General features: G+C 41.9%; 1 protein-coding gene across 1 annotated transcript in view; it reads right to left on the bottom strand.

The window, feature by feature from the left end:
• The window catches only part of ITPR3 (inositol 1,4,5-trisphosphate receptor type 3), a 568454-nt gene that overhangs the window by 26026 nt on the left and 516386 nt on the right, over window positions 1-26042 (bottom strand). Inside the window, exons 46-52 of the mRNA XM_078644240.1 lie at window positions 17825-17908; window positions 17217-17327; window positions 14610-14802; window positions 9762-9887; window positions 7607-7779; window positions 6237-6401; window positions 3328-3514 (exon numbers count right to left, since the gene is read on the bottom strand). Coding sequence (XP_078500366.1) covers window positions 3328-3514; window positions 6237-6401; window positions 7607-7779; window positions 9762-9887; window positions 14610-14802; window positions 17217-17327; window positions 17825-17908 — 1039 coding nt within the window. The remainder of the gene's footprint in view (window positions 1-3327; window positions 3515-6236; window positions 6402-7606; window positions 7780-9761; window positions 9888-14609; window positions 14803-17216; window positions 17328-17824; window positions 17909-26042) is intronic.

Here is a 26042-nt window from a genome sequence, read left to right as displayed (position 1 = left end):
TGCTAGTAAGACTTATTAAAGATGAAAAACTATGCCATTTTTAACACATAGAATTATCTCTACATTTCTCTAACACAACACAGCTCCTTTTTACCCTCTTGAACCTTATTGGGGCACAGTGACAGACCACGCTAAGAGTTTAAGGAGCATTGATAGACAGTTCCATGAACTTGAAGCACATGGCTAGGCAGTGTGATAGGCACACATGAACTTAGAGTGAAAACCTTACACGCAAACATACAAAATTGAGTTTTGCTAACCGCGCAAAAAAAACCGCCATGATTACTGCTCATCACTATATTGCCATATTTATGCTCTAAAACCTCTAGCAGAACTCAGGAAAACTGGTTGAACATTGTTTAATTAGAGCAACCTACAGCGTGTGGCGATCACTCGCTTGAGAATTTCTGCAGCAGTACTCAAAAATGTTGCTTATAGTACTCAGGTGTTTGGGGATATTCCTGGTCTACGGAGGGAATAATATGGCTTCTAGTATTGTCTCTCTGGTCGTGTGGAATACAGCAACTTCGCACGTCTCTCTTTGGGCTTGCAAATCCACATAGCTAATTTCTCTCAATTGTGAAGTCTTAGGGCACATGGACAGGCCGTGTGAGAAGGTAACGGAGCATGGAGAGTGTTAAGAACTTGGAGCGCATGACCAGGTTGTGTGGGAGACTCATACAAAGACAGTGGAAAGAGCTGGACACCAAGCAAATATTGTAAGGAGCCTGGAACAAATATCCAGACAGTATGAGAAGCTTTGAGTAATGTGTTATGTCCTGCTATTTGTTGTCCCATCTTTGGTTGCATGAACCAAGGAATAATCATGCTCCTAGGCCCAGCTGCCTCCCTGTAGTAGTTTTATACATGGTTGGGGGCATTTTGTTATTTTGCTCTGCGTATAGTGTGGTGATGTGTGCTTTAGTTGGCATGTTTGTGTTAATTCCTCTTTCTTTCTGTGTATCTTTGAGATGTTGCCGGTTATTGTTCTGTTGGTTTTCAGTATGTTGTATGGCCTGAAAAAGGTATTGAGCACCCCCCGCGGTGTATGCACACCAAATGCCACCTTGCTTAGTGGTATATAGTTTTGGTTAATCATCAGGAGTGTTGTGTGTGTACCACTATGGCTGGTGTAGATGCTACACACCACAACTGTTGGCCAATGTGTTTTGCATTTTCATTGGTTTGAATGTTGTGTTTTTGACCTGAACAATAAGTTGTATGCCACTCTAGCTTATTTACACACGTAAACACCGTGGTTGGTGGTGAATCTGTCATACCCTCTTTGGTGTATGGTTGTGTAATTGCTTTGTGTATTTATTAGTGTATTACGTGTGAATCAGTAGATATTTCGAGAACAGATAAACTGCTGAATATCCATTGCCATGCATTACTCATGTGGTAGTTGAAGTGCATTTTGTTCAACAGCCCATCAGTGTTTAGGAACTGTCATATGGAAAGTTCAGGGCATGATGGGGTTTGCTAGTATGTTCATGCTAGGCATAATTTGGTATTGTGAGTGTGTTGAATCACTGGATGTCATGTGGTGGGCTCTTCTGAGTGCTGGTTGAGCATCACCTATGTATTACATGTATCATATACTGCTGTTGTGGGCTGGTTGTATTTGTATGCAATTAGGTCTGCTCCTTTTCACAGTTGCTTCAATGTAGGTAGTCTGTGCATTGCCTTGTGATTTCTGATCTTCTGTGTTGTGTGATGCTGTACACTTTAGTTGGAGCATTGATGTGTTATGATCTTTAGTTTTGAAATTTAAAATAAAGGGAACTTCGGTACTGTGGAATGCATTTGATGAGAATAGGTAGGGCGGGAGCTGACCAAGAGAGAGCACTACTCCATAGGGTGTGAACTGCATGTAAATGGAAGCTGTGAACTTGCTGAATTGACCTATTTTAATGTAACAGCTTATGGCCATTACATACGTATGATAATGATAATCATGTATTGGATGAATGTAAAGTAGATCATCTAGAAAGATCTATTTATCCCCTTCCTCTCCTGCTACTCTCTCCTACTCTGTAAGACCTCAAAGCGGGTGAACTTCTGCTGCAATAAGCGTGGGAAGAATTCTAATAATGTAAGAAACCTTAATCAAGGGATCAGCAGAGCTAATCCTAGTTAGCCATAAATGTGTCTGTCTATCTCCCATACCCCCTCATCCATCACTGCGCTAAAGGCAGAGTACCGCAGAAAGATAAGATCACTTCTCTTGTCACTCATGCATGATACTAAAACATTGCCCACATAGCCATACCACAATCGCCAACACTCTCGCAGCCACGCACTCCAGCGCAGTGTAGCGTGCTACCAGTCTGTCTGTGAATGCGCTTCAGCTTCTTGCCCGTTGTATAAATACTAATGTGCAATACCATAGAATGGATGAACAAAGGACTTATTCACCAAACAGACAGTATGCGGAGTTTGAGGAACATGGACATAGTTAAAAGCATTGGCTGCATTAAAAGACAAGGCAGGGTTTTGGCACATGTTGAGAAAGTGTCAGGCGCTGGAATTAAAATTAATAGACAATATCATAAGCCCAGACACTGGAATGATCTGGGAGCAGTGTCAGCAGGTGCATGGTTATAGCCAAGCAACGTTAGGCCTCTGCCTAGTACACCATCAGCTAAGGGCTATATTGTCCCCAGATGCACACAGCATGGTTATATTGTAATTTAAGAGTGGTGATAAACTGCCACAGTGCCCTCTATGTGAGGAGTGTGGAACCTTCTGTACATTGTGTGAAGCCACCAGCTCAGACACTTGGACAGACAGTATTTGGGGCTAAGGGTGCTTAGTGTGAAGAAGCGAAGGCAGATATGTAGCTATCATACATACTGTTATGACAGGCTCCCTGCATTTGCACTTTATGGAGGTAGATAGTATTAATATTTTCTGTGGCTATTTTTAACTTTTTGTACTAATCAAAAAAACGATTAACTACACTTCCAGGAGGAGTCGGCGTTACCTTATAAACTGAGTATATATATTCTTTATAATGCTATTTACACTCCGTCCAGATTGTTCCCACCATGGCAACATCTGTCACCATTGAGAAAAACCCACTACCATGAAAGCCCTCTAAAAATAAAGCACACCTTCACCTACAGAATACCTACTGCAAACATCTCTAAATGAGGCCCAACGGAGTTGCTGGACATAAATTGCCACTAGGTTACGAGGATTTCATCATTAGCCACACAGGTCCTAACTCTGGATGCCCAATTCTATAGCTTTGTGCTGTTGCCAGTCAGGTATTGCTGTTTGGTGCCCTAGAGGTACCAGGTTGAATGTATGAAAAAGAGGTACCTTTGGGTTTGGGTAGTTGGTCCACTTCCAATATGAAGTCATCCTTGAGGAAGAGAAAGCCAACAATGGAGAAGAGGTAGACGAGGATGAGGGCCAGTAAGGCAGTGAGCAGGATGGACCGCCCGTTGCGTGTCACACTTTTGATTACGTTGAACAGCGTCTCCTCCCGGTAGATCAGGTCGAAAAGCTGCAATCAACCAGCAATGATATTCATTTGTTTATCAAATACTTTCCAGATAGAACAAACTGGATTGCTTGTATGAATCAGAATAAGCCTTCATACAAACAAACAAGCTGGGCAAAGAAAGTAAAATGGCAAAAGAGAAAATCCCACAAGGAAAACTACAGACAATAAGATAATGAAATAAAAAGTTTGTAAAATATTGAGTACGTTTGTGCACAATAATAGATTCTTTTTGTTAGCAATAAAATATATTTAAATGAGAGAATCCCCTAGCTCCAGATATGGTAAGTTTCAACATAGAGGAGTGTAGTTTTATGGCATCATAGCACACATTTATTAGTTTTCAAGGGGTGCCCAGGTGATGCAAAAGATAATATCTATTGACTTACTATTTATTGTAAAGGTGTGTGTGCACAGCGCTAAACTGCGATGTATAGCACCAGTGCCAATGCAGCTTTTAGACAAAATAGGCCTATCTCTATTGTGAAATTTTAACTTATTATTTTGAAATGCACACATTTAAATTAAGCCAGTAAAACAAAATGTTGTAAGTAGAATTCTTACAGATCAAGGGTAGAGTTGTCAATTATCCCCACTATATATTAACCTTGAAGTCAGACAGATGCCTTCATAATGCGACGCATGCATTCCATACTACGAGCCGCTCTTCCGACATATCCAGTGGCACTGTACCCTGTGGCCCCATTAACGCTGATAATTGAGTGTGAGATGACACTCATCTAATTTCTAAAATGTACAGAGCATGCCTCAATGTACGTCCAATCGCCGACGTCAACATTCGCACTGCTTGGGAACGTGATCTAGGCCGGCCCATATCGGATGATCAATGGGCTCAATGTTGCATGGTCACGAAGGAAATATCCCTCAACAGCAGGCTCAAACTCATTCATTTTAAATTTCTTTGCAGACTGTACCACACTCCACCCTGGTCGCACAAGATAGATCCTTGTAGACCACACCATTGTTTGAAATGTTCTGCCCCTCAAGCGGACTTTGCCCATCTTACATGGACTTTTCCAAAACTACAGCCGTATTGGGAACAGGTGCATGCCACATTAGGTGACATGACTTCCCTGTGGTTGACCGCTACTCCGGAAATCGCACTTAAGGGATACACGGTCAACTTCCCCAAGAAGATAAGGAGGTTTGCGGCACTTGGGTTTCTGCTGGCTAAGCGGGAGATAGCGCTGGTATGGGGCAAGAGAACTGCTCCCTCATTGCAGGCCTGGCTGCGTAGCCTAGCTTATTGTAATGTAAATTGTGAAATGTACGCTTCATTAATGCAGAGCTCCTCACGCCCCAAAGACATATGGGGCCCATATAGGGCGTATATTGCTGAGAGGTGCAGGGACACTGAGACACAAGTTGAATGTGGCATTGTGCCAGAAGGGGTGGGTTGAGATGATATAATATAGACATCTAATTCTTTTTATTTAGTGTGCTCTATACTCATATTTCTGTCATATGCTTATTTCATTGGGTGAAACAGACTACAGATTGTGTAATTGCTACATTATACCAAGACACGCCATGTTAGTGCATTTCTGAACGGACGAACTAGGGACCTGAAGTTTGCTAAATTCCTTTGCCCTTTGGACAGGTCTTCCTCTGATGATGCCACATATTATGATATGCATATCATAGAGTAATATTGCTATGTGATGAAATGCCTGACAATGTACCGCTTCAATATTATATCCTGATTATTGTGTATTAAAACTGGAAAATAAAGATACAAAAAAAAACCTTGAAGTCAGACTGTAAGTGGTTGATCAACAGGAGTCAGGGAGCAAGCATCGGATTGTTTGGAAAAATCCTTGCACCAGCTTGGCCACGGGTGTAAAGTCAACCATTTAAACAAGAGACCCTAATCCATCATCTTCTAAGAGTACATACACCTTTGAACTATTAGAATACTCCTAATGCTACTGGGGCACATTCCCCCAATATACATGGTTACCTTCTTCCAGTAGAAAGAAACATCCACCAAGGTATTTCCTTCCAAGACAGTTCTACTGCACTGTGCTAAGATGCTATCCCTCCATATAAGAGAACCTTTCTACAATAAATGACTGGTGGTCCACAAAAAACACATTGTATTGAATGTCATGAAAGGGAAACATAAATGGAGGGCCTGAAACACTGCACAGCACTTGATGCCTGATAGATGCTTCTAGGGAATGGATGACAATGACAATACAACACTGTTGGTCTTCACTACACTATTCTTTGCTGAACCTGGAGACAACACATATCTTGCCATGTGGTTAGTCATAGAAAACAAAGCTAGGTGTTCATAAATTATAACTGTACCATCTACTCTTGGATACATTTTTTACGAAGGCCTGGTCAGGCAACATGAATGTCTCTGTTACTCATACAGGCATGTTCCATTCCATGGGACTTGGGCGACTCTTTTAAACACAGTGGAATTTTGCTACCGTAAGCAATTCAAATGAACACTAGAATTTCTCAGAGCTGGTGCATTGACAAACATGGTGACCCAGACTCAGTTTTCTAACACAGCTGTACAGGAAACACTTCCTGATTCGTTTTGCTGCCCAAATCCTTCTATACCTTATAATCCCTTTGGTAGTGTTGTGGATGTTCAAGAAAACTATACTCAGAATATCTAATAAGCTTATCACATGCCTCGGTGCCCTCGTGTTTTAGCAGAGATGTGAGTGTATGCTAAGATACGTACCAGGATGCTGTAGAAAAGCTCATTCGCGAAGATGCCAAGCACACTGGTAAGGATGTAGGCGACGTGGTAGAGGAACTCCATATCCATGATCATGGCCTTGTATCCTCGGATGAAGGTACCACGGTTTCCCACAAAGCTGACCACAAACACAATCTTATTGGTCAGCTGTGGGCAAATGAAATTAGAATATTTAGCATGAGATTGGTGGGGTAAAATGTTAAGAATCAGAAAAATACAACAGAATGATAAACTGACAGATTCAAATGTAAACCGGAAAACAGGCTGAGATAAAGAAAAAACAGTGTGGCCAAAGAAAGAGAAGAAAACACAGATAGAGAGACAGTTCATATTGAGAGTGATAACCCTGAAAAGATGAAGAAAGAGTAGGGACACGTTAGCAGAATAATGAACCCCTAATTACAAAGACAATAGAGAATAGAAATATTTAGGCAATAGATGAAAGTGTGAGAGAAAGAAGGGTCAGTGCAGAGGCAGCAGAGAAGGATTGTTTGGTATTGTGAACAAACAACAGTATTAAATGTTATGTAAAGACATGAAACATCAAGGCATTGGTGTAGTGGCATAATGAAGGGGATTCCTTGCAGACTGTGGTGAGGGGCCCCTGAGACTTTCATATCTCATAAATATTTGTAGGCCTGGGGCTGAAAGGCGCTCATTGAAGGATATGTGCCTCCTTGTGCCTTAGGGCCTGAAGGGGCCTGAGTTACACTACTGCATTAGAATATATTTTGGGAAGTGAGTGACTGAGAGAGGTGGAAAGTTTAAAAGAAAATCAATGCAGCTAAGAGCGGAAAGAGTAAAAACAGAAATAACTTGTTTATACCATTTACAACTGCAGGAAAAGAGGTCCTTTGCAGGCTTCTATCACTGCATTTGCAGCTGTTAAGTAGGATTCACAGAGGGAATACTGCCTTATTAAAGCATGGCCTAGGGTTACTGCAAATCTTCCCAAAAGGGTGTTATGGACAGGGATAGATTAGTAAGTCCATCACAGACAAAAATGATCCTTGGCTTGCTTCATCGATACTGCTAAAACAAACGCTTCTGAAATACAGCCCCTAAGTATGCAAATCTAAATATCCTAATTTGCAAAGTGAATAAGTAGGTTACACAAAGACCAATAAACGTGAGAACCCTCTTCCTACATTTCGTGTTAAATACCATAACCTGGATCGCCATGTAAATATCCCACATATGTAAATTCCCCAGGAGATTGCAGCAAGAATCTTTCTGAACATGTTCTATCACTGCTTTTCTTCTTTTGGCATCCTTCATATTGGGGCTGGTGTACTAGAGCAACTTTTCCTACTGCCAACAAATCAAATGATGAATGGGTTTATATCACTCACATTGAGGGCACCGAGCAAGTTCAGGGTGGGCCCAATGCCCAGGTAATAGACTGAGCGCAGAATGAGTGCCACAATGAGGGGCCTCAGTCCGTACCGTCGGGTGAACAGGGACATGACAGAGAAGCCGATGAGCATCCAGAAGAAGACGGTTGTCAAGGGTGAGTCCAGCACTCCTATGTAGAAGAAGCAAAAAGAATCAACAGAAATCCGTATTTTCCTGAAGGACTCCTGTGCAAACAGTTTATGCTGTCTTTGAGGGTATTTGTAAAGCCAGTGCTTTGATGAATAGCCAGAATCTTTTATTCAATCAGATTTTTGGACTATAGTTGTCAGTAAAAAATATGTTCACTTTAATAGTGCCCCTTTGCAAATTCCATTATCTGTATGCTAAGGTATAAATCACAGCCATACTATATCCGTGCCTATTGAGCTGTAATATTATCATTTCATAAGACCCCATGGCTAGATTATGCTCAAGCATAACATGTCCCTTGATCTCAAACCTCCTGGACTTCGTTGGGTAGATATCATGCTCAACCTCAGTTCTTTATGATGTGAACTTGCCAAAATATTTCCACCAAAGCTTCCTTTAAATTTTAGCCCAGACTGCATTCCTTAGCTAGAACACCACACAGAAATCGGTTATCATCAGATATCTTCACAGAACCCTACTTAACACTAATGACAAAGTGCCCATGATCGTTTTTTGGTCTCCTGCTTCAGACTAAACTATATTCATCATCTATTGGCAGTACCGGCAGGTTTCATCATAAATCCAGAAGAGAGGGGGCCCTGCGGCTGCGACAGTAAGTCTCCGCAGGACACCCTTCACTTAGTTTTACTCTGCCCGTACTATGCCTTTTCCAGGAAACTGTTTTTAAAAGGCCTGATAGGAAAAGCTAGATTTAGACAGGCACGGGTAGCCTTGTTGTTTTTAAAACTGTCATCTGACGTCTTTACCCTTTAATGTGTGGCAAATGTTTTAAGAGGCGCTCTAAGGTTAAGAACAACAAGGGGGGATGGAGTATATTAATGAGTTTTATTTCACTGGTGATACATAGTAGGTCATTGATTTTTTAGTAATGATATTGTATTTTAGTCATTTTAGTAAAGTGTATTTTTATTGATTGTTGTTTATATGCTTTTATGGGTTGTGTATCAAATCGAAAAAAGCTGTTATTATTATTATTATTATTATTATCTTCACAGAGCCAGAGCTGGATCCAATATTCCAGACCAGGACAAAACTGAAACTATTCATATATTTGCAGATTATTTCAATTCCACATTTTTTGCTCAATGCAATTTTCCTGTAGAAGACCATAGACAAAGAGGACCATCAGAACCTACAGATGGTGACTCATTAGGATATTAATAGAGACATCACCCCAAATGTTCTTCAATTGAGGTGGTTGGCCTGTAAGACACTTCTGGGTACAATGTCATTGAAATTCCATTTTGGGCAGAAAGAGGAGTTAACACCTCAATCAGTATTACAAGTTGTGTGAAGTACATTATTACATGCCACGATTTTCCAAACAGATGTTTTGCCAGGAAAACCTGGTAAAATATGTGAGTGGAAACACCACACAATCCGGAATTTTGCAACACAAAACAAATGAATGTATGTGGTTTTGCTCCATTATGCCCCGTTTTAAGCTACGAAACTCAGACTAATGCAGAAATCCTGAACCTAGTAATTACATCCTCTATCGTATCAGTAATTAATGAGTGCGGGATTATAACCTCAAAATCCAGGGCACTTTTAAGGAGCCCTCTTAGTGATTGGATACTGTGCACCAGCACGATTAAATGCCAAACATGACTTTCAGTGTATATAAGAGGGACAACCATGAATATGAATCAATATGAAATTCATAGAAAGATAACTGCGGCAATCATTACATTTACTTCTTCCTCTAAGGTTTACTAACACATATAAATGTAAGAATCCTCTTCAGAATAATGGCCTGTAGACACAATCGCATTATGTGGGGTGTTAACAAGATTGAGATGTCTCCCTGGTATAGTAGGAGCAATGGGGTGTCTACTTGCGATGTTTTTTCCATAGAGAAATCACTTGTTTAAGCTGATTGGTTTATTTCGTTGATTGAGCTGCTCTAAGATGTTCATTCTTTATTTGAATTTGACTTACCCATAGAAGTGGCCTCCACGTAAGGATAGAAGAAGGCAATGATAAGGTTTATGAAGACAGCCAAGTTGAATGAGATGGTTCCCCATAGCGTCATTCGACGGGAGAACCAGAACATGAGGGGCATACCTTAAAGGGTGAGGACAAAAAGAGAGAGCATTAGATTTATACCCTGAAGAGGTTTGTTTAGCAGGCCATATGGTCACATACAACATAATTTCTCAAGATGTTTCTACTCCCGTATTTTGTCAAATAAATATAAAGAATATGAGTTATTCCATTTTATGAAGCCCTTGAACTAAAACTCATATTTGATCTACTGAAAAGTGGTTAATTTTTTCAAACCAAATCCAATCAGTTCATTGAAAAGCTCTTACATTATCTGAATAGCTCTGTAGAATGGAAACCACTAATATGCTGTGTAAAGCTACATTTTGATACTTAATAGGCTCAAAAAGAATGAAAAATTGGTGCACCCTGAGATCCATCCTCATATCAAACCAGCCTATCCTCACCGGCGACGTTCAGAACAACCTAACCACATTCAACAACTGCATCTCAGACTGCTCCAACACTTTGGCTCCCCTAAAGATAATCAGGCAAGCAAGAATTCATGCCCAAGCATGCTGGTACATGGAAGATCTAAGAGACCGCAAGCGCTACTGCAAACAACTAGAGGTAAGACAGAGAATCAGCGAAGATACACTCTAGAGAAGTCTACAAATCTGCAGTCAGGAGGTACCACACCCAGATTAAAGAAGCCAAGAAAGCTGCCCTCGTACTGAGACTAGAAACCTGCTCCAACTCTGGAAAAGAACTTTATAACATCGTCAGAGATTTCACAAATCCACGGCAACCACCAACTCCATTACCCCCTCACAGGACTTCTTCGATGACCTTTCTGACTTTTCCACAACATAATACTCAAGATCTACACTAACTGCGCACCACAATCCGCCACAGGGGACATCATCATGCAGCCACACATCACCAGCAATGCTCACCATCTAACAAATTGGAGCCTCCTCACCACAGAACAGTGTTATAAATAAGGGGAAAGCTACAATTTATCAAGAAAAACAATGGTTCACTAGGATATAAATCAACACAAAAGAACAATATGTCTCTATTCATTCAGGACACATTATGTTGTACCCAGCGCAAGACAAAAACATATTATGTAAAAGCCAAGGCAGGCAATATGTACTGTATAATAATCTATTCAGTAAATACTTTCTCATATCATTATAATGATTTTTCTGTTTGTCAAGAGATCCAGCGCTCACACACAAGTGAAAAAAGAGAACAGTGATAGGTGATATGAAAAGAAACAGTACATCACAGATAAAAATACATACGACTCCTTTCTGCTACTATTACCGTTCACGGAGTGGAGTCTATCAATTCTATTGTCTACAGCATTTTGACATCTGGCAATATGAGGTCATCTTCAGGATGGGGGCTGAGCACCCAGTAACTGAGACATCTGTGAAGCGGGACTCAGTCCCAGGGTGAATTGCCAGTCCTATTGTGCAATGCTGGAATACGTCCTAAGACTTCTTGCAATGCCCCTGTAGAAGGGGACAAGCGATCCTAAATCGCATCCGTGGAGCAAAACTGCTTGAATTTCAAATTGAAAGATGGCTTCCGAAGAAGTCAAGGCTTGGGAAGTGCCCAGGGAGGAACAGTCTTGTACGCAATGGCCAGCTCAGGCCCAATTCATTTAGTTGGGCAAAAGGTTCTCAGTGGAGGCGGATGGCTTTTCAGGTACCGCTATAGTCTAGGCACGGTCCCTAACATAACATAGACTGGTGTCTATTTGTTTTTTATTCAGCTCCAAACATTTCTGTATGTCCACTGGAATTCTAAGCCCAGTGGAATATGGATAAAAGTATGTAAGGAACCTCTCAAAAACAAAACTGAGTAAAAACGAATTATATGGATAAGTAGAGCACACCATTTGGCCACTAATAATGGAATAGTCCTTCTCATGTCATTTCCTGCATAGTACAGTCTAACGCTCCATCCATTTAAGCTCTCTTGGCCACTCCACATCAAGCTTGTCTCCTGTGCTCAGTCTATTGAAATAGTCTGACACTTCTAAATAATTCCACAAAACAAGGAAACCTCCACTCTAATCAAATGTATGGAGCACTTCAAACACAAAATGCATCTCAGCTATCTACTGCAGTATACCACCCAGTAAAATATTAAAAATAACAGTCCCATCATTCCACACACATACCTGTCACCCATTTATAGTGGAATGGGAATGGCTGACCCCTATATTCAAAAGCTCATTGTGACCGATCCCTCTTTCCATGCAACAGGATTGTCTACTGTTTTCATTGCAAACAATGGAAGAGTGCCTTCTGCACCCAATGCAGTATTATCTAAATTGATAAGTATAAAATACTATGTACTGGTATATCTTAATTTATATTACATGCAATGGAACTATCTAACAGAACCCTATGCAATTAGATTTGCTACTTTATTTTTCAATTAATGGGGTAATTAGCTCCACACTTTCCCCCACCTCTTTCTCTGCCTTCTGCTTGCCAAAATAAAGCAACAATTGTCAAAGAATATTCAGCAGAATTGGCTTATTCAGGTTTGACTTAATCATTGCATCCTTTCACAATAATAACAGCAGTAAGGTGGGGCAAGTTCCAGCAACTGTTGACCCAGTGGGACAGGTTCATGGATAGTCGTGACCTATCCATAAATAATACCAAATCTTACGTGATGCAGGTGGGGAAAGGAGCTGAAAAACAGTACCCTTTTATGGTAAATGGCACCAGGGTGCCTTTGTGCACCTCTTTTTCCTACCTGGGTGTCTATTTGGATCACCAGCTGAATTGGGCCCCTCTCTTAAATAAAAAAAGGGGAGAGGTTATAAGGGCTAATGCAGCCCTCTTTGACTTTGCTGCGAGAATGGGCAACAGACCAGTGGGGGCCATGCTGAAGGTTTATCGTGCAAAGAGCGTCTTGATAGCCAGTTATGGAAGCGAACTATGGGGATACTGTAATCTAGAGGGCCTCCAGGTGGTTGAAAATAAATTTCTAAAACAGCTCCTGTGTGTCCCACAGGGGACACCGAATATGTCCGTGCATGAAGAGACTGGTATGCCTTTCATTAGTGACACCTTGTCCATGCGTCCCCTTATTTTTTGGTTACAATGCTGGCTCAATAAACAGCTTGGTTTAACTCATAGTTTCTTAAAAGAGACATTGAGCCTAGATTGTATGACCAAGATTCCCTGGATGAAATATCTTAAAACTAGTTTTGGGAACGAAGGACGCTTGGACTTGTTTTTTAAACCCGGAAGGAATCACTAGAAATGATGTAGCATATATAAAACAGTCTTTCATTACACGAAAACGAATGGACAGGCAAAAAAAGTACCTGTTGAAGCCCAACGTGTGTCTCCAATTGATGCTCAAAACCTCGCTTGGCGAGAAACCATACCTACTTTGACCACTAACAGTACATGAGCGTTTTTTATTAATTAGGTTTAGGTTTAATTTGTTTCACCTTTTAATAGCAGTCCCCAGGGGGTGTCATAGAGGGACAGTGCTAGCACCCTGTGGCTGAGACAATTTGTCTCCACAGGATCTGCTGCACTTTATGTTTTTTTGTAAATATTATGAATTCCCAAGGGCTTTTTATCTTAAACCCATTTTAACCACATGGCTGCTAGAGCGATTCCCCTGCTGTGCTGGACAGTAACCAAAACGGGTGTGGTCATGACGAGCTCAGCTCGTCATGAGCACCTGAGAGGTATATGCCATGACGAGCTGAGCTCGTCATGAGCACCGAAGGGGTTAGAAAGATTGCATATTGTACAAGCTCGCCCTGCCCTATTGTACCTACAACTGTTAAAACCCGAATGTATACCCCATGTGACCGGCTTTTTAAAAAGCTCACTGAAGTATAGAAAATGTTTGGATACATAGAACTGTATAAGTAAATCCCCTGAATGATGTTCTTTCTAACATGTAATAGATGGATTTTAATGTTATGAAACACTTGTTTGAACTATTGTATATTTTAACATGTCTTTTTTAACTCAAAGCTTGAAATATATCTTGTCATGAGCTTTTATGGTTTTCTACAAAAAAAAAAAAACGAATAAAGTACTTTTGAAATTGAAAAAATTGAGTGCTTTCTGCACCCAATGCAATATTATCTAAATTGATAAGTATAAAATACTATGTACTGGTATATCTTAATTTATATTACATGCAATGGAACTATCTAATAGAACCGTATGCAATTAGATTTGCTACTTTATTTTTCAATTAATGGGGTAATCAGCTCCACACTTTCCCCCACCTCTTTCTCTGCCTTCTGCTTGCCAAAATAAAGCAACAATTGTCAAAGAATATTCAGCAGAATTGGCTTATTCAGGTTTGACTTAATCATTGCATCCTTTCACAATAAGAACAGCAGTAAGGTGGGACAAGTTCCAGCAACTGTTGACCCAGTAGGACAGTTACTGACCCATCACAAACATCTTATAAAGGGCAGTCACAGCCTATGTATTTTTATCCACTTCCACAAGCTGGTCCTCTGTCTCACCATGCAAGTCCCAATCACTTGATGGCACTGTGGACACATCCCAAAGTGGGTCACAGTATTTGACTTTTGTTTATGGCCACTCTGATTTGGTAACATATCTGCATGACATTCACCACATTGGAGCCCACACCTCCCCAATGCAATGTAATGGACAACTGATGAGATGACACCACTTTTCATTAACTAAGACTGAAATGTATCATTTGGCAAGGCCTCATATAAGACACCTATTTAAACACCCATATGACGGGACACAGGACCCTTACTGCGCAGCTTTCGTTGCCACTCCATCTCATTGTGCAGGAAATCGGACTGGTCGAAAAAGTCACTGACTTTGCTGCCCTGTTCATCCTGTTCGGTGGTGGTGAAAACCCGGTGTTTGGTCTCCTCAGTGAGAAATTCACAGATGTTGGGCACAGGAAAGACAATCTGCTCCATGCTGCGGTCCAGTCGCACTATCTGATTGGGGCACAAAATGAAACAGTTATTTAATACGGTATACAAGGCAAATGGTTGAGTCTCCTTTAATTCCCAAACAATGGAGACAGCCAATAACAATGTGACAACTGGAAGTCTTACAGTTTTGTTGTTGCAGCTGTTACCTTGTATTACTGGAATGTAGCTCCCACTGTTGGTGCCATCAAAGAATGAAATAGAGTAACGTTCTATGACTAAATCCTGTTGAGTGTTCAGGATTTCCAAAATGAATACTGAACTAAATTTAATTGCAATGGATTTGGATGTAGAAATAGGTGCATATTAATTGGTTACATTCAAAACCTTGTAGGCGGTCTACGAGGACTATCAGGCAAAAAAAAATCCACTTTGATGCCATTTTTCTTCCAAGTCTGACACACACAAATCATTGTTATATACCGAATTTCATCTTGACAACAGTTTCATTTGCCTCAGCCATACACTGACCTTTCATTCAGCTACCACCGAACTCCACTTTCCACTAACGCTCCTGTTTACTTTATGTAATACAAGACCATGCAACCCCTTTCAACCAAGACTGACATATGGGTTAACTCCAATACACTAACCATCCATAACTTTATTTCCTGCCTCTCCTCTTTTGACTTCAAACAGTCCATCGCAGAAGCTACACATGGTGTAGGCCATTGCTTAAACTAACTCCTCTTCTCATTATTTAGATCATCTCCTTCATTTATCACTGTCCTTCAATCTTCAGAGACTTCCTTATATGAACATCACCCGACTTTGTAACTAAAAATCCATCTTAGTTCTGGCCAAAGAAACAGGACTAGTTCTTTCCTTCCCATTTTTCATGTACATTTACTTACAATTGTCTCCTTGGTCCCTTCCATATATAACAAATCAAAATTATTCCATACATCCTCACTTCTTGACATCAATACACCACACTTCTGAAAGAGCACATATCATCTGGCAATGGTATTACAAATCTTCTGACAGTATCCTTCAAGCCATGAAGTGAAAGCACATTGAAATAGAGGAACAAAAATCTCAGCTTGGTAAGTATGGTCCATCCTCAATAGGTACCTGTTTTCCCCCACAAAATAGATCTTTCACACCTTAGTCTAGATGTATGAAGCCATTTTGCTGTCTGACCAATTTTCTACGGTGAGTCATCACCTTCGCCTGCTGAGAGACTCAGATGCATAGTTATAGGCACATCATGTGAACAAGAAAAAGATAAATCATGAATTTAAATGTTTTATATAGATTCCATTCACCATCTACACTCCTTTACCTTGGACTGGGAAATGTTTAGCAACTAGGGCCCATGCCATTGGTGTAGCCTTCCAATCATAGCTTCTTGCATTACAATTCGATTTCAGGGCTGTCTGCCCACCCATTGAAGCTGCATAGGCCATTTAAATTATCTTGTAGTGTCGTGAACGAGCACTCCTTTCAAGTGTGATGAGTCTACTGCTGCACCCGCCTTACTGGTTGAATAGCACTTCATATTGCTAACTCCTACACATCACAGATTCCAGGCTAGCGAAGGTGGGAAAGCGAACACACAACTGCCATCTTCAAATGCTACACAACCATCTCCGCGTTTCTCGATGCATCTTTTTCAAATACTGACCCTAAATCACCATGCTTTCATTGGGGCTGCCACAACCTATTGTGGCTTGAGTGGAATATGTATAAAGCAGAGTATCACTTAACCCGTGTCTGCACTAGAATATAACAACCTATAATAGGACAGATTATGAAAGAAAAGGGCAAGTGATACATGGAAAAGGGATTTCAGGCCTTTATAAAAACAGGGAAATAAGGTAGAAAGTGATAAAGCTACAAAGAGTTCTAAAAATAGTGCTCACCCACTTGATAAATAACACTGATTAAGGTCTCTGTCAAAGATTCCATGGCCAAAGAACACAAATATCCCCAGTCTGAATGAACACTAACACATTTAAATGAAAAAGAAAACAAGACCAAGCCAAAAACTTTAGGTATAAACACAGTCCCGATGGTCTACTTTTGGAACCGAGAGTCATCATCCGAGTGCTGAAGGCTTTTTTAACGCACAGAGTTGGTTAAATCAGTGTTGTGAACATTTTGCAGGCGTATGCACTCGTTCAATCTGTCACACATTGCCCAAGAACAAAGCAATCCATGTCCCTCCTGTTCTTCACCTCACACTAGAAGCCCCTGCCCTTCAAGAAAAAGCATGGTAAGGCTATTGAATGGTGAATAGGCTGTCCTGTGACAACACTGGAGCACTTGGAGGTTTAAATGGACCATATAAATATCATTTTATTTCATTTAGTGCCACCATAATACCGACTGTACACCACTCAAATGAAAGTCGCATTGCAGAACCTCTGTGCCACCGACAGGGCACTGCTAGATCTCATACCCCTATCTTTGCATACCTCAATCTGTGCTGTGTGACCTTCATAGTACGCCAGGGGGTCCTCCTCTTCCTCCTGCACAGGAGTTGTCGATTTTAACATCTGTGTCAGCTGTTTGTTGTTCAGACTGAGCTGGAAAGACAAATTTTAGGATTAGAACCTAGATTCACAACAGTCACAGTGCATATAGTGATGCACTTGATTTCCACTGTACTCTGGCAAACCCCACTAGCACACTCTCTACATCCTCAGATAGAAGGCTGTGGAGATAAACCTCCAGACACTCTAGAAATATTTTCTCTACAACCTTAGACTTTGGAACCTAAACATTTAGCAGCATAAACACGCTTGACTGGAGATTTCCAGAAGAAAACAACTGGAGCTTCTATGATGTGCAATAAGGTAATAAAAGTACTTGATAAGTTTTCTACATCATACTGACATTAAAACTACTGTTTAGTGATGTCCTACTGCTAGGCTTCATCAACACAATACCAAGGTGGTTATCACTGCACAGTGAAGTTCAAATCAAAATGTGATATAATATGGAGGAAATCAGAGTACTGATCACTTGTATGAGAATGGAAGACTTTGCACATCATCGTTTGTCCTCAGCATCAATGTCTTACCATAGATGAGATGCTTTCCTCCTCTTCTTGTATTCGCTTCACGGGTTTCAAGAGTTGCTGCAGCTGCTTATTGTGACGAGACAGCTAAAAACAGAAAAACAAAGCAACGCTTGATAAGAGTATAGCAACGCTCAAGCCAAACATTGGAAGGGTCATGAGGCAGGCAGTATCAGGTGGTCGCCAGCTCTTGACTATTCATGCAATGTGCACAACTGAACTGTTTATGAGGAGTTGGTGCCGGGATGGACATGCACGAGTGCTTGAGTCAATGTAGATCACATTAGAGCTCATAATTGACATTTGAGGTTTGAGGGCAGTGGTCCATGTTTCAATCAATAGCCATGTTCGAGATGGGAATCAAGTGTGGTCTATAGTCCATTATAACATTTGTAACCAGCTCCACCAAATGCTCCTAGTTTAGAGGCAGGTGACTTCAGGTCAAAAAGCTCCAGAAGCATGAAATGCCCTTGTTACAAATATGACAGCAAAAAGTGGCGGCCCAAACTACAGGAAGGAGACAAAAGAATACTTTTCGGGCAGGCTCTTGAATAACCAAACATGCCTAGATGTTCGCTCACCACCATACTGCAGATGTATCTGCAATTATGTAGGTGGCCTCTTTATGTCATTGTCTATGATCTACACTGCTGTGAAACCGAAAGTAGACCATGTTTCAGTGTATTTTCCTGAAATGAATGTCATATTCATAGATGTGAGAAAGATGTGATGATGATGCTTTCTTTTGAGCAATCAAGTATGAAAGGAAAGGCTGGGTTTGAAGTACAATTTCACATAAGCTAAGTTAAGGTTTTGTTTTTGGTTGAGGGGTTTCTTGTGTGGATGAACATATATTTATCTGTTTTATACAATATCTGTGGCATAACTAGGTGCCTTAAAATAGACTAGAATAATCACATAAATCAACAACACACATTTACACAATAATGGGCACACCATCAAAACTGATAAAAAATGATAGAGAGATGAGTGTAGATACGTGAATGAGGAAAGTCAATGGCACCTTTTTGACCTGCTCAAGCAATACAGACTGGATGATCACATACTACGAATGATCTGACTTTTGGCAGCGTGCCAATGGTGCGAGTTTGAACAAGCATACTTGTATTGTCCGCTCTCAAACTCTACATGGGTACCAAGCCGGGATGCCCGCTATCCTCCCTCCTGTTTGCTCTTGCTCTGGAGGCTGCCATCAGACTGTGTGAGGGGGAATGACATGGGGTATCCCGCTCAGAGACCGGACCCAGGGGGATTTCCACTAGTTGGATGACATCCTGCTCTCTATCCGAGACGCAAGATCTTATCTCTCAGACATCGCAGGCACCCTTACTGGGTTTGCCTCTATATCAGCCCTTCACGTTAACTGATAGAAACCTGCCTTTTTGCCGGGTCCCAGCACTGATGATCCGGGCGAAGTTGTGGGAGGTAGGCAGATGACTTGGCAACCATACACGTTTCCGTGATCTAACACAAAGCGGAATCCCTATTTGATGGCAACCTTGGCAGAGCGGTGATGGTCATTCAAAGCAAGACCTTCTTCTAGCACACTCTGTCCCCTCCCTAATGCCAGCAGAGTAGTCTTTCTAAAATGATAATTCTACAGTGCCTGTTGTACTACTTCACCAATCTGTCCCTCATATTGCCAACCTCGTTTTGTTGTTTGTTGAACAAAATCTTTGGTGACCGTATTTGGAGAGAGGGCCATTGCAGGGTGGTCTTGACCAAATTTGTCTTACCCACAACACGGGGAGGCCTAGGAACTCCAAATTTTGAACACTACTACTTGGCATCCCAATTGCAATGGGTATGCCAGTGGTTTGCGGAACACTACATTGATGACACTGCTTCAACCCTCCAACCCTGGTGTCTAGTCCTTGTGCTTTGCCTGTTTCATCCAGCTCAGACCAAGCCGCTCACAGCACCTCACCTTCTTCCCATTTCTATTCTATCAGAGAAGCTTATGTATCCCAAACTCTGCACTGACGTATGCTTCAGTCATTCCTTTGAAGGGCTTCCTGGGCACCTGGGGGCCGATGTCACAATTGTTGCTTGGTGACTAGCAAAACTGGGGGGCATGATGTCATCCTGGGTGACCTTCCCGATGACGCCACCCTTTTGTCTTACCACGACCTTACTGAGCAATGTAACATTCCTCAGGACACTTTTTAAAATATCTTGCCTTATCCCATGCATAATGCACCACTTGGCATTTCATAGACACCGAGCCCCCATTCCATACTCTTATCCAAAACCTCCACAATATGGGAAACAGCAGCCTGTCGGGAGTCATTTGAGATCTTCACCAGATACCCCTTAAGACTTGCATGGAAAATGGGAGGTGTACCTTTACTGACCCCTTCCCAACAAGGAATGGAACAGAATATTAGCTTATTCGGCAATGGTATCAAGGAGCGCTAGATTTAAATTTCTACAGTTCTTCACACTGAACAGGGCCTGCCTAAACCTGGCAAAGATTTCCCAGGAGTAAATGCAGTCTGACATGGTCCTGCGCCGCATGTTTTGGGCGTGTGATTGGGTTACACACTTTTGGATAGCGATCAATGCCCACCTCGCACAGCTGACCTACTTAGCACCTCTTCACACTTGTGAGGCGTACGCCATAGGCTGCTTCCCATGCCCTGTGAGGTGCCAAGTTGGGGCCTGTGTCCTGGACCCAGCCCTGATTCAAGCCATTTTGACCCCTTTGGGAGCTGACTGGGCCCCATCCCCATCAGTGTGGCAACTCTTGCTCCTGGCTTGGGATGATGCTGATCGCACCCTGCTCTGCAAGGAGTTAGCTTGGGGACTTCGCAAATACCCTACTGCTATGGAATGGGATGCCCTGCTGCTTACATTTCAGGAACTGGAGGCTGTAAATACTACTCCATTTTAGCAGTGCCTTCCCCACCAGGCCAGTAATGTAATGCACTTGCCCCTCTGGAGGATTACGACCTGCCTCCGCCTCTACCCACTACTGATCCCAGCAACACTCTTTAGGCATCACACACTCCCAAGAAAGGTTGGTATCTTGTAATAAACAGAGTTGGCTCAAGCTTGATATGAACAAAGTTCATTGAGCAATCTGTTTTGCTCTCAGATCATGGCTAGGCTAGTGATCCTAAGTTGCTGGTATTATTTCAGGTACGAACTGAGCTTGGAATGTGATCTGTTGTGTGGTATTAATTGTGGTACAGATCAGAGAAAGTGTTGGGAAGAAATGTACAATGTGTTGCTGTCTCTGCTTCAGGTAATGGTAATTTGTGGTATAGAGCCCAAATATGTGGTGTTTTCCGGTTTGCAATGTTGGTCAGGGAGGGTGATATGTTTTAATGTCAGATACAGTTTGAGGTTTTGGTTTTGCATGCCCTGGAGTTTGAGTTATTATAGGAGGCAGATATGTGTTATACTTAGTGTCTTAATATTATTATTACAAAGGGTAGTGGAAAGGTGTCATTTAAAATAGTTTCAAGTTGCAAAATTATTTTTGGCAGCAAGTTATTTCTTCTTTTGAAATGTGAGCCATTTCTAGTTTTACATGCTGGGCATCCTTCAAAGCAATATTCCCCATTCTCTGAAAATGACTATTTTCTTGACCTCAGCTAAGTCTGGCTGGTGTTGTGTGTTTGGCTGCATCAAAAATATGGCAAACTCATAAAAAGTGATGGGTGGAATGCTTGCACATAGTCTAATCGCTGTGAATCGCTTGGGGTAACATTTCGATCCATCATTCTTCGTCCGCTGGGTGTTTGATGTTATGCAGTAAGTGGCCATGGATATGCCCAGACATGTGTCCCCTGCTCACTGTGCCATCAGGTCCACGCTATAACTCACTGATGAGGCCTGTTAAGCTGCTGCGGCTGCCCCATTTGTGTGGAGGAACGTTGCCCCCTCCTGATATGGGCACAGAAAAAAGTGAAAAATAAAATGGTAATAAAGTCACTTTATTACCATTTTTTTTCTCTGCCAACCACCAGAGAGGAGTGTGAGGGCATTGCGGGGTCTTGCTGCAGTGCAGCCTGGAAAAAGGGAGGATTGGTGCCTGGCTAAACCATTTTAAACTGTGCATGTCACTTTGGCCGACTGTCTTGCGACAGCCAGCCTGACATGCGCAGTTTAAACTTCTCCAATCTGAGTTGTGTTAGACAGCCGGGTGGATAGACAGCACAGGACCCCAGTGCCAGTATGAGCACTGAGCCAGCCTGCTCCATCAATCCTGGCGCTGCTTTCATGCTGGTTAATGGAATGAGAGCAGTGTCGGGATTGGTTAGGGGAGTTGGCCCTGGGGACGTCACCCGGGCCATGCTCGGAGCCAGATGACTGGAGAAAGTACTGGTCTCTGCGTATCCCACTTTGAAAATAGTAAGTGGCCATTATAACAAATAGATTTGAAAGGACCTCCACCATTAAAGGCTACATGTGGGCTCGGCAACATGCATACTAATGACATCATTAGGACCGAGTGCTTCAGAGAGCATATGTTTATTTTGTTATGGTTCCCGTCACCTTCCAAAACGAAATTGTTAATATGTGTTTTTTAATTCAATTAGCACGAAGAGCTAATTTTCTTATATTTTTTCAAAAATAGGTTACATGGTTGATGTGGTTCTGCCTCCAGTTTTTCATGTGTGGGTGTCACTTCTAGCAGAGAGCACTCCTTTTTCGTGGCATTGAACTTGAACTCTGTCGACCGGTCTATAATGAGTGAATTGAAAACATCTCCTTTCGGAATGCGCCTTGTTAGACACTGGCTTCCCCGGATTGTATTAATCTGATGAATTAAAGGGTCTGCCTTGCATTCCGAAACCAAAACTACATCAAATATTGTACAGCATGCACGCATTTCTCTCCTGAAAAAGTCCTCTCTCATTATGACATTATGACTAGTGAGTGACCCAGGAGGACACCGTAGGCAGGTGCATCACTGCACCGCACAGAGGTAGCGCACCAGAGCGAAGATAGGCATGACCTCCTTGATCAAGAACATGACTTGGTAATCCGCAGGTAAGCTTTTTTATGTACACTGGAGACTTGTGGGTTCTAAAACATCCAGGAGCATTCGGAAGCATTGTGCATGCTGAAAGGGAACCCACCACTTTGAAATGTCATCAGCCACACCTGCTGTTAAGGCCGAAATCTGCCTGGTGTTGGTTGTGTTGCCTTTAGGCTGGGGCCACGCCTCGTAGTTCAGGAGTAGGGTCAGTACTGTTTTGCTTAAGGCAGGCCTCTGTCTAGAGTTGCACAGTGGCGAGAAAGCAGTGGGCCACACCCCTCCGCCCTAGTGGAGGAGCCGCCACTGCACAGTGGGAGAAAAACAATGGGTTGCAATGTGATTGCAGAGTGATTGCCAGTGGTTAGTCTATTTGCAAGCATTCCTACCATCTACCTTATGTGTGTTTGCTGTAATACTCCTAGTGGCCAAGGGTATGGCCAGTCATGCTCTGCTCGCAGTGACATAGGATCCAAACTATATCTCACTACCAAGGCCTAATGAGGCTATAACTGGTCTGGGGTTGCATGTGTTCTCTTCTGGAGGGGGACTCGCTTGGCAGTTCATTATGGACTGTTCCCACCGGAAGCACGGTCAATACCAATGTGCATAAGGCGGGCTTCGTTTTATAGTAGCACCTGATTTACCTGCTCAAATGTCCGTGCGGACTCCCGTGTGTGAGAAAAATAAAAACTCGCCTAACGAAACACAAAAGTGCAATTAGAAATAAGGTAATGAAAGCGCTGATTGCTTCACATTTTGCTGCCAACAATCATAATGTGAGCCAAATCAGATTCATGGTTTTGGAGACGGTCTCTGCAAAACAAGGCTTTGATAACAGAAAGAGACTCTTACAACAAGAAATGTACTGGATTAAGAAATTAAATTCATTTAACCCGAAAGGGTTAAATGACCGGATGGAATACAGTTGCTTCTTATGATTCTGTAATATCTTGTGAGAAATGTCAGTTTATCTATTTAAGGTCATATGTGTATTAGACTAAGCATTTTGAAAAGTATGATCTATTATTAATGCACCTTTCACCCATTTAGTTACCCTCTTGTTACTTGTCTCTATGAGCTCTGTTTTCTACACTCACACATCACACCCATTGGGTTACACAGTCATACAGCCCTCTCCAAGATGGCCGACACTTTCACTTTTCGAACCGCCTTTTTTTCCCCGGTTTTTACTCCACCATTGTCTACCGACTGATTGTGGACAATGCATCCTTACTGTCTGGTTTCCACGGTTTATTTGTATTTTATTTGTCACCAGGACTGCGGTTTCATAAACTCATTACGAGTTTAGAAGATTGGATCAGTCCGCTTTTTACCGCTACATATAGAGTATCAACACGCATGCGTGGCGTTCGACCAACAACTTTTTGCAGAAACCCAGACAGGACAGTCACCGATACTTTTCCGGTAAGCCGCCGTTACGGGGCACTGTAGATAATTTTTCACCATCTGGATATTTGTTAACTCACAGGGTCTTTAACTCGGTTTCCGAACGTGGGGCACTTCTTTCCATTTCTTAGCGGCACCCTGATCACCGCCATTAGAGTCTCTTTGTTTATACACGATTCATTGCACTTTTTAAGACTGTTCTCCATTTCGTTTTTACACTCGACACGGGGGTTGTGTGAAGGTCTACCACAGTCGACACTTTCACGAGTACTTCCTCCCCAAGCATGCACAGGTTTTTTTGCTTATGGATACGTGCTTCCAGTTTGACAGTCACCATTTATACTGCTTCACTTTTTAGGATCACACGTATTCTGTTCTACGCATGTGACTTACATGAATTCGCTCTCTTCTTATTTTTTCACTTCCTATAACCCTTATCTACTTCCGTATCATTTATACTTGTTCTACCATGTTTCGATTTATAGATTCACCACTTTCCCCTGATGAAGTGCATGAGCACGAAATGCGTAGGGATTTAAATGAATTGGTTCAAGATGAAATATGAAGATTAACATCTGGATTGTATATACTATGATGGAATCCAATATACTGAATTGTTGAAACGAACCCAAACGTGATGATTGAAAATCAAATAACCCATTGAAATATACTATTGATTATATTGTTTTATTTGGAATACCCAGGACTACTATTTTGGAAATGATTCAGTGCCACGAAGGAGTGCGACGGGCTGCGTTGTCAGTTCTTGCCAATGTGACTCACTTTCAATTATAACTAGTGACCCAGGAGGACACCGTAGGCAGGTGCATCACCGCACCGCACAGAGGTAGCGCACCAGAGAGAAGATAGGCATGACCTCCTTGATCAAGAACATCAAGAAGCACGGTCAATACCAATGTGCATAAGGCGGGCTTCGTTTTATAGTAGCACAGTGGGGGGGGAATAATGAGTTAGGAATGCTACCCCAAGTGACTGCCAGTGGTTAGACTATTTGCAATAATTCTTCCAATTACCTTTTGTGTGTTTGAAGCATCAAAAATACAGCCTTTTCTACTTGATGTCAATCCACTTTTTTAGTGTCAATGTAGTCAATCTTTCATTTCAGTGTTGAGCTTTAGACTTTTTTTCAGCGTGATGATTTACCACTCAGTTACATTATTTCTTTGGTACTAATGTGTCAAAATCTATTGTCACCTTCAGGCCGACTGTATCAATATGGCACAAATTGTTTCTTTCCCACTTTCGCTAGAGCCTATTTAAAGGTGTGCCGTGGTGAAAACAGGGAAAGTGTGCCGTAAATGTAATGCGGTCCCAGGTGTTTTTGCATCAGTGCTGTAGTCTTAATCTGTCTGAACTGTCTCCAAAAGCTGTGTGCTGCAGGGAACCCCCAGGCCCAAAGTCACTGTGTTTTTCTTTGTGTGTTATTAACAGAGAAGCAGTAAGAGACCGGCAGCAAGTGTCGCCATTATTCTGAGGAAGACACAAATTACATACAACCTGTGTGTCTTCTCAAAGGTACGGACTGTGACGCCATGAGCAGACCTTAAAAGGTGTTTTGTAAATCACTAGCCACAAAGACACAAAATTATAACTCTGCAAACATTCTAAATAATCTGATTAATCTGGTAATTACCAAAGACCCAGGCTTCTGTAGGGCAGACGATTCGTAGGCACCAGCATGTAATACAGATATTTATGGTTCCAGTGCTCTGATAGTGACGAGTCTGAAGTGTATGTAATCTGTTCTTCAGCTGAACTGTAAAAGGGCGTACATCACAGGTA

This window comes from Lissotriton helveticus, chromosome 5_1 (assembly GCF_964261635.1).
Source record: "Lissotriton helveticus chromosome 5_1, aLisHel1.1, whole genome shotgun sequence".
NCBI lineage: Eukaryota > Metazoa > Chordata > Amphibia > Caudata > Salamandridae > Lissotriton > Lissotriton helveticus.
This window is presented reverse-complemented; position numbering and strand designations above follow the sequence as displayed.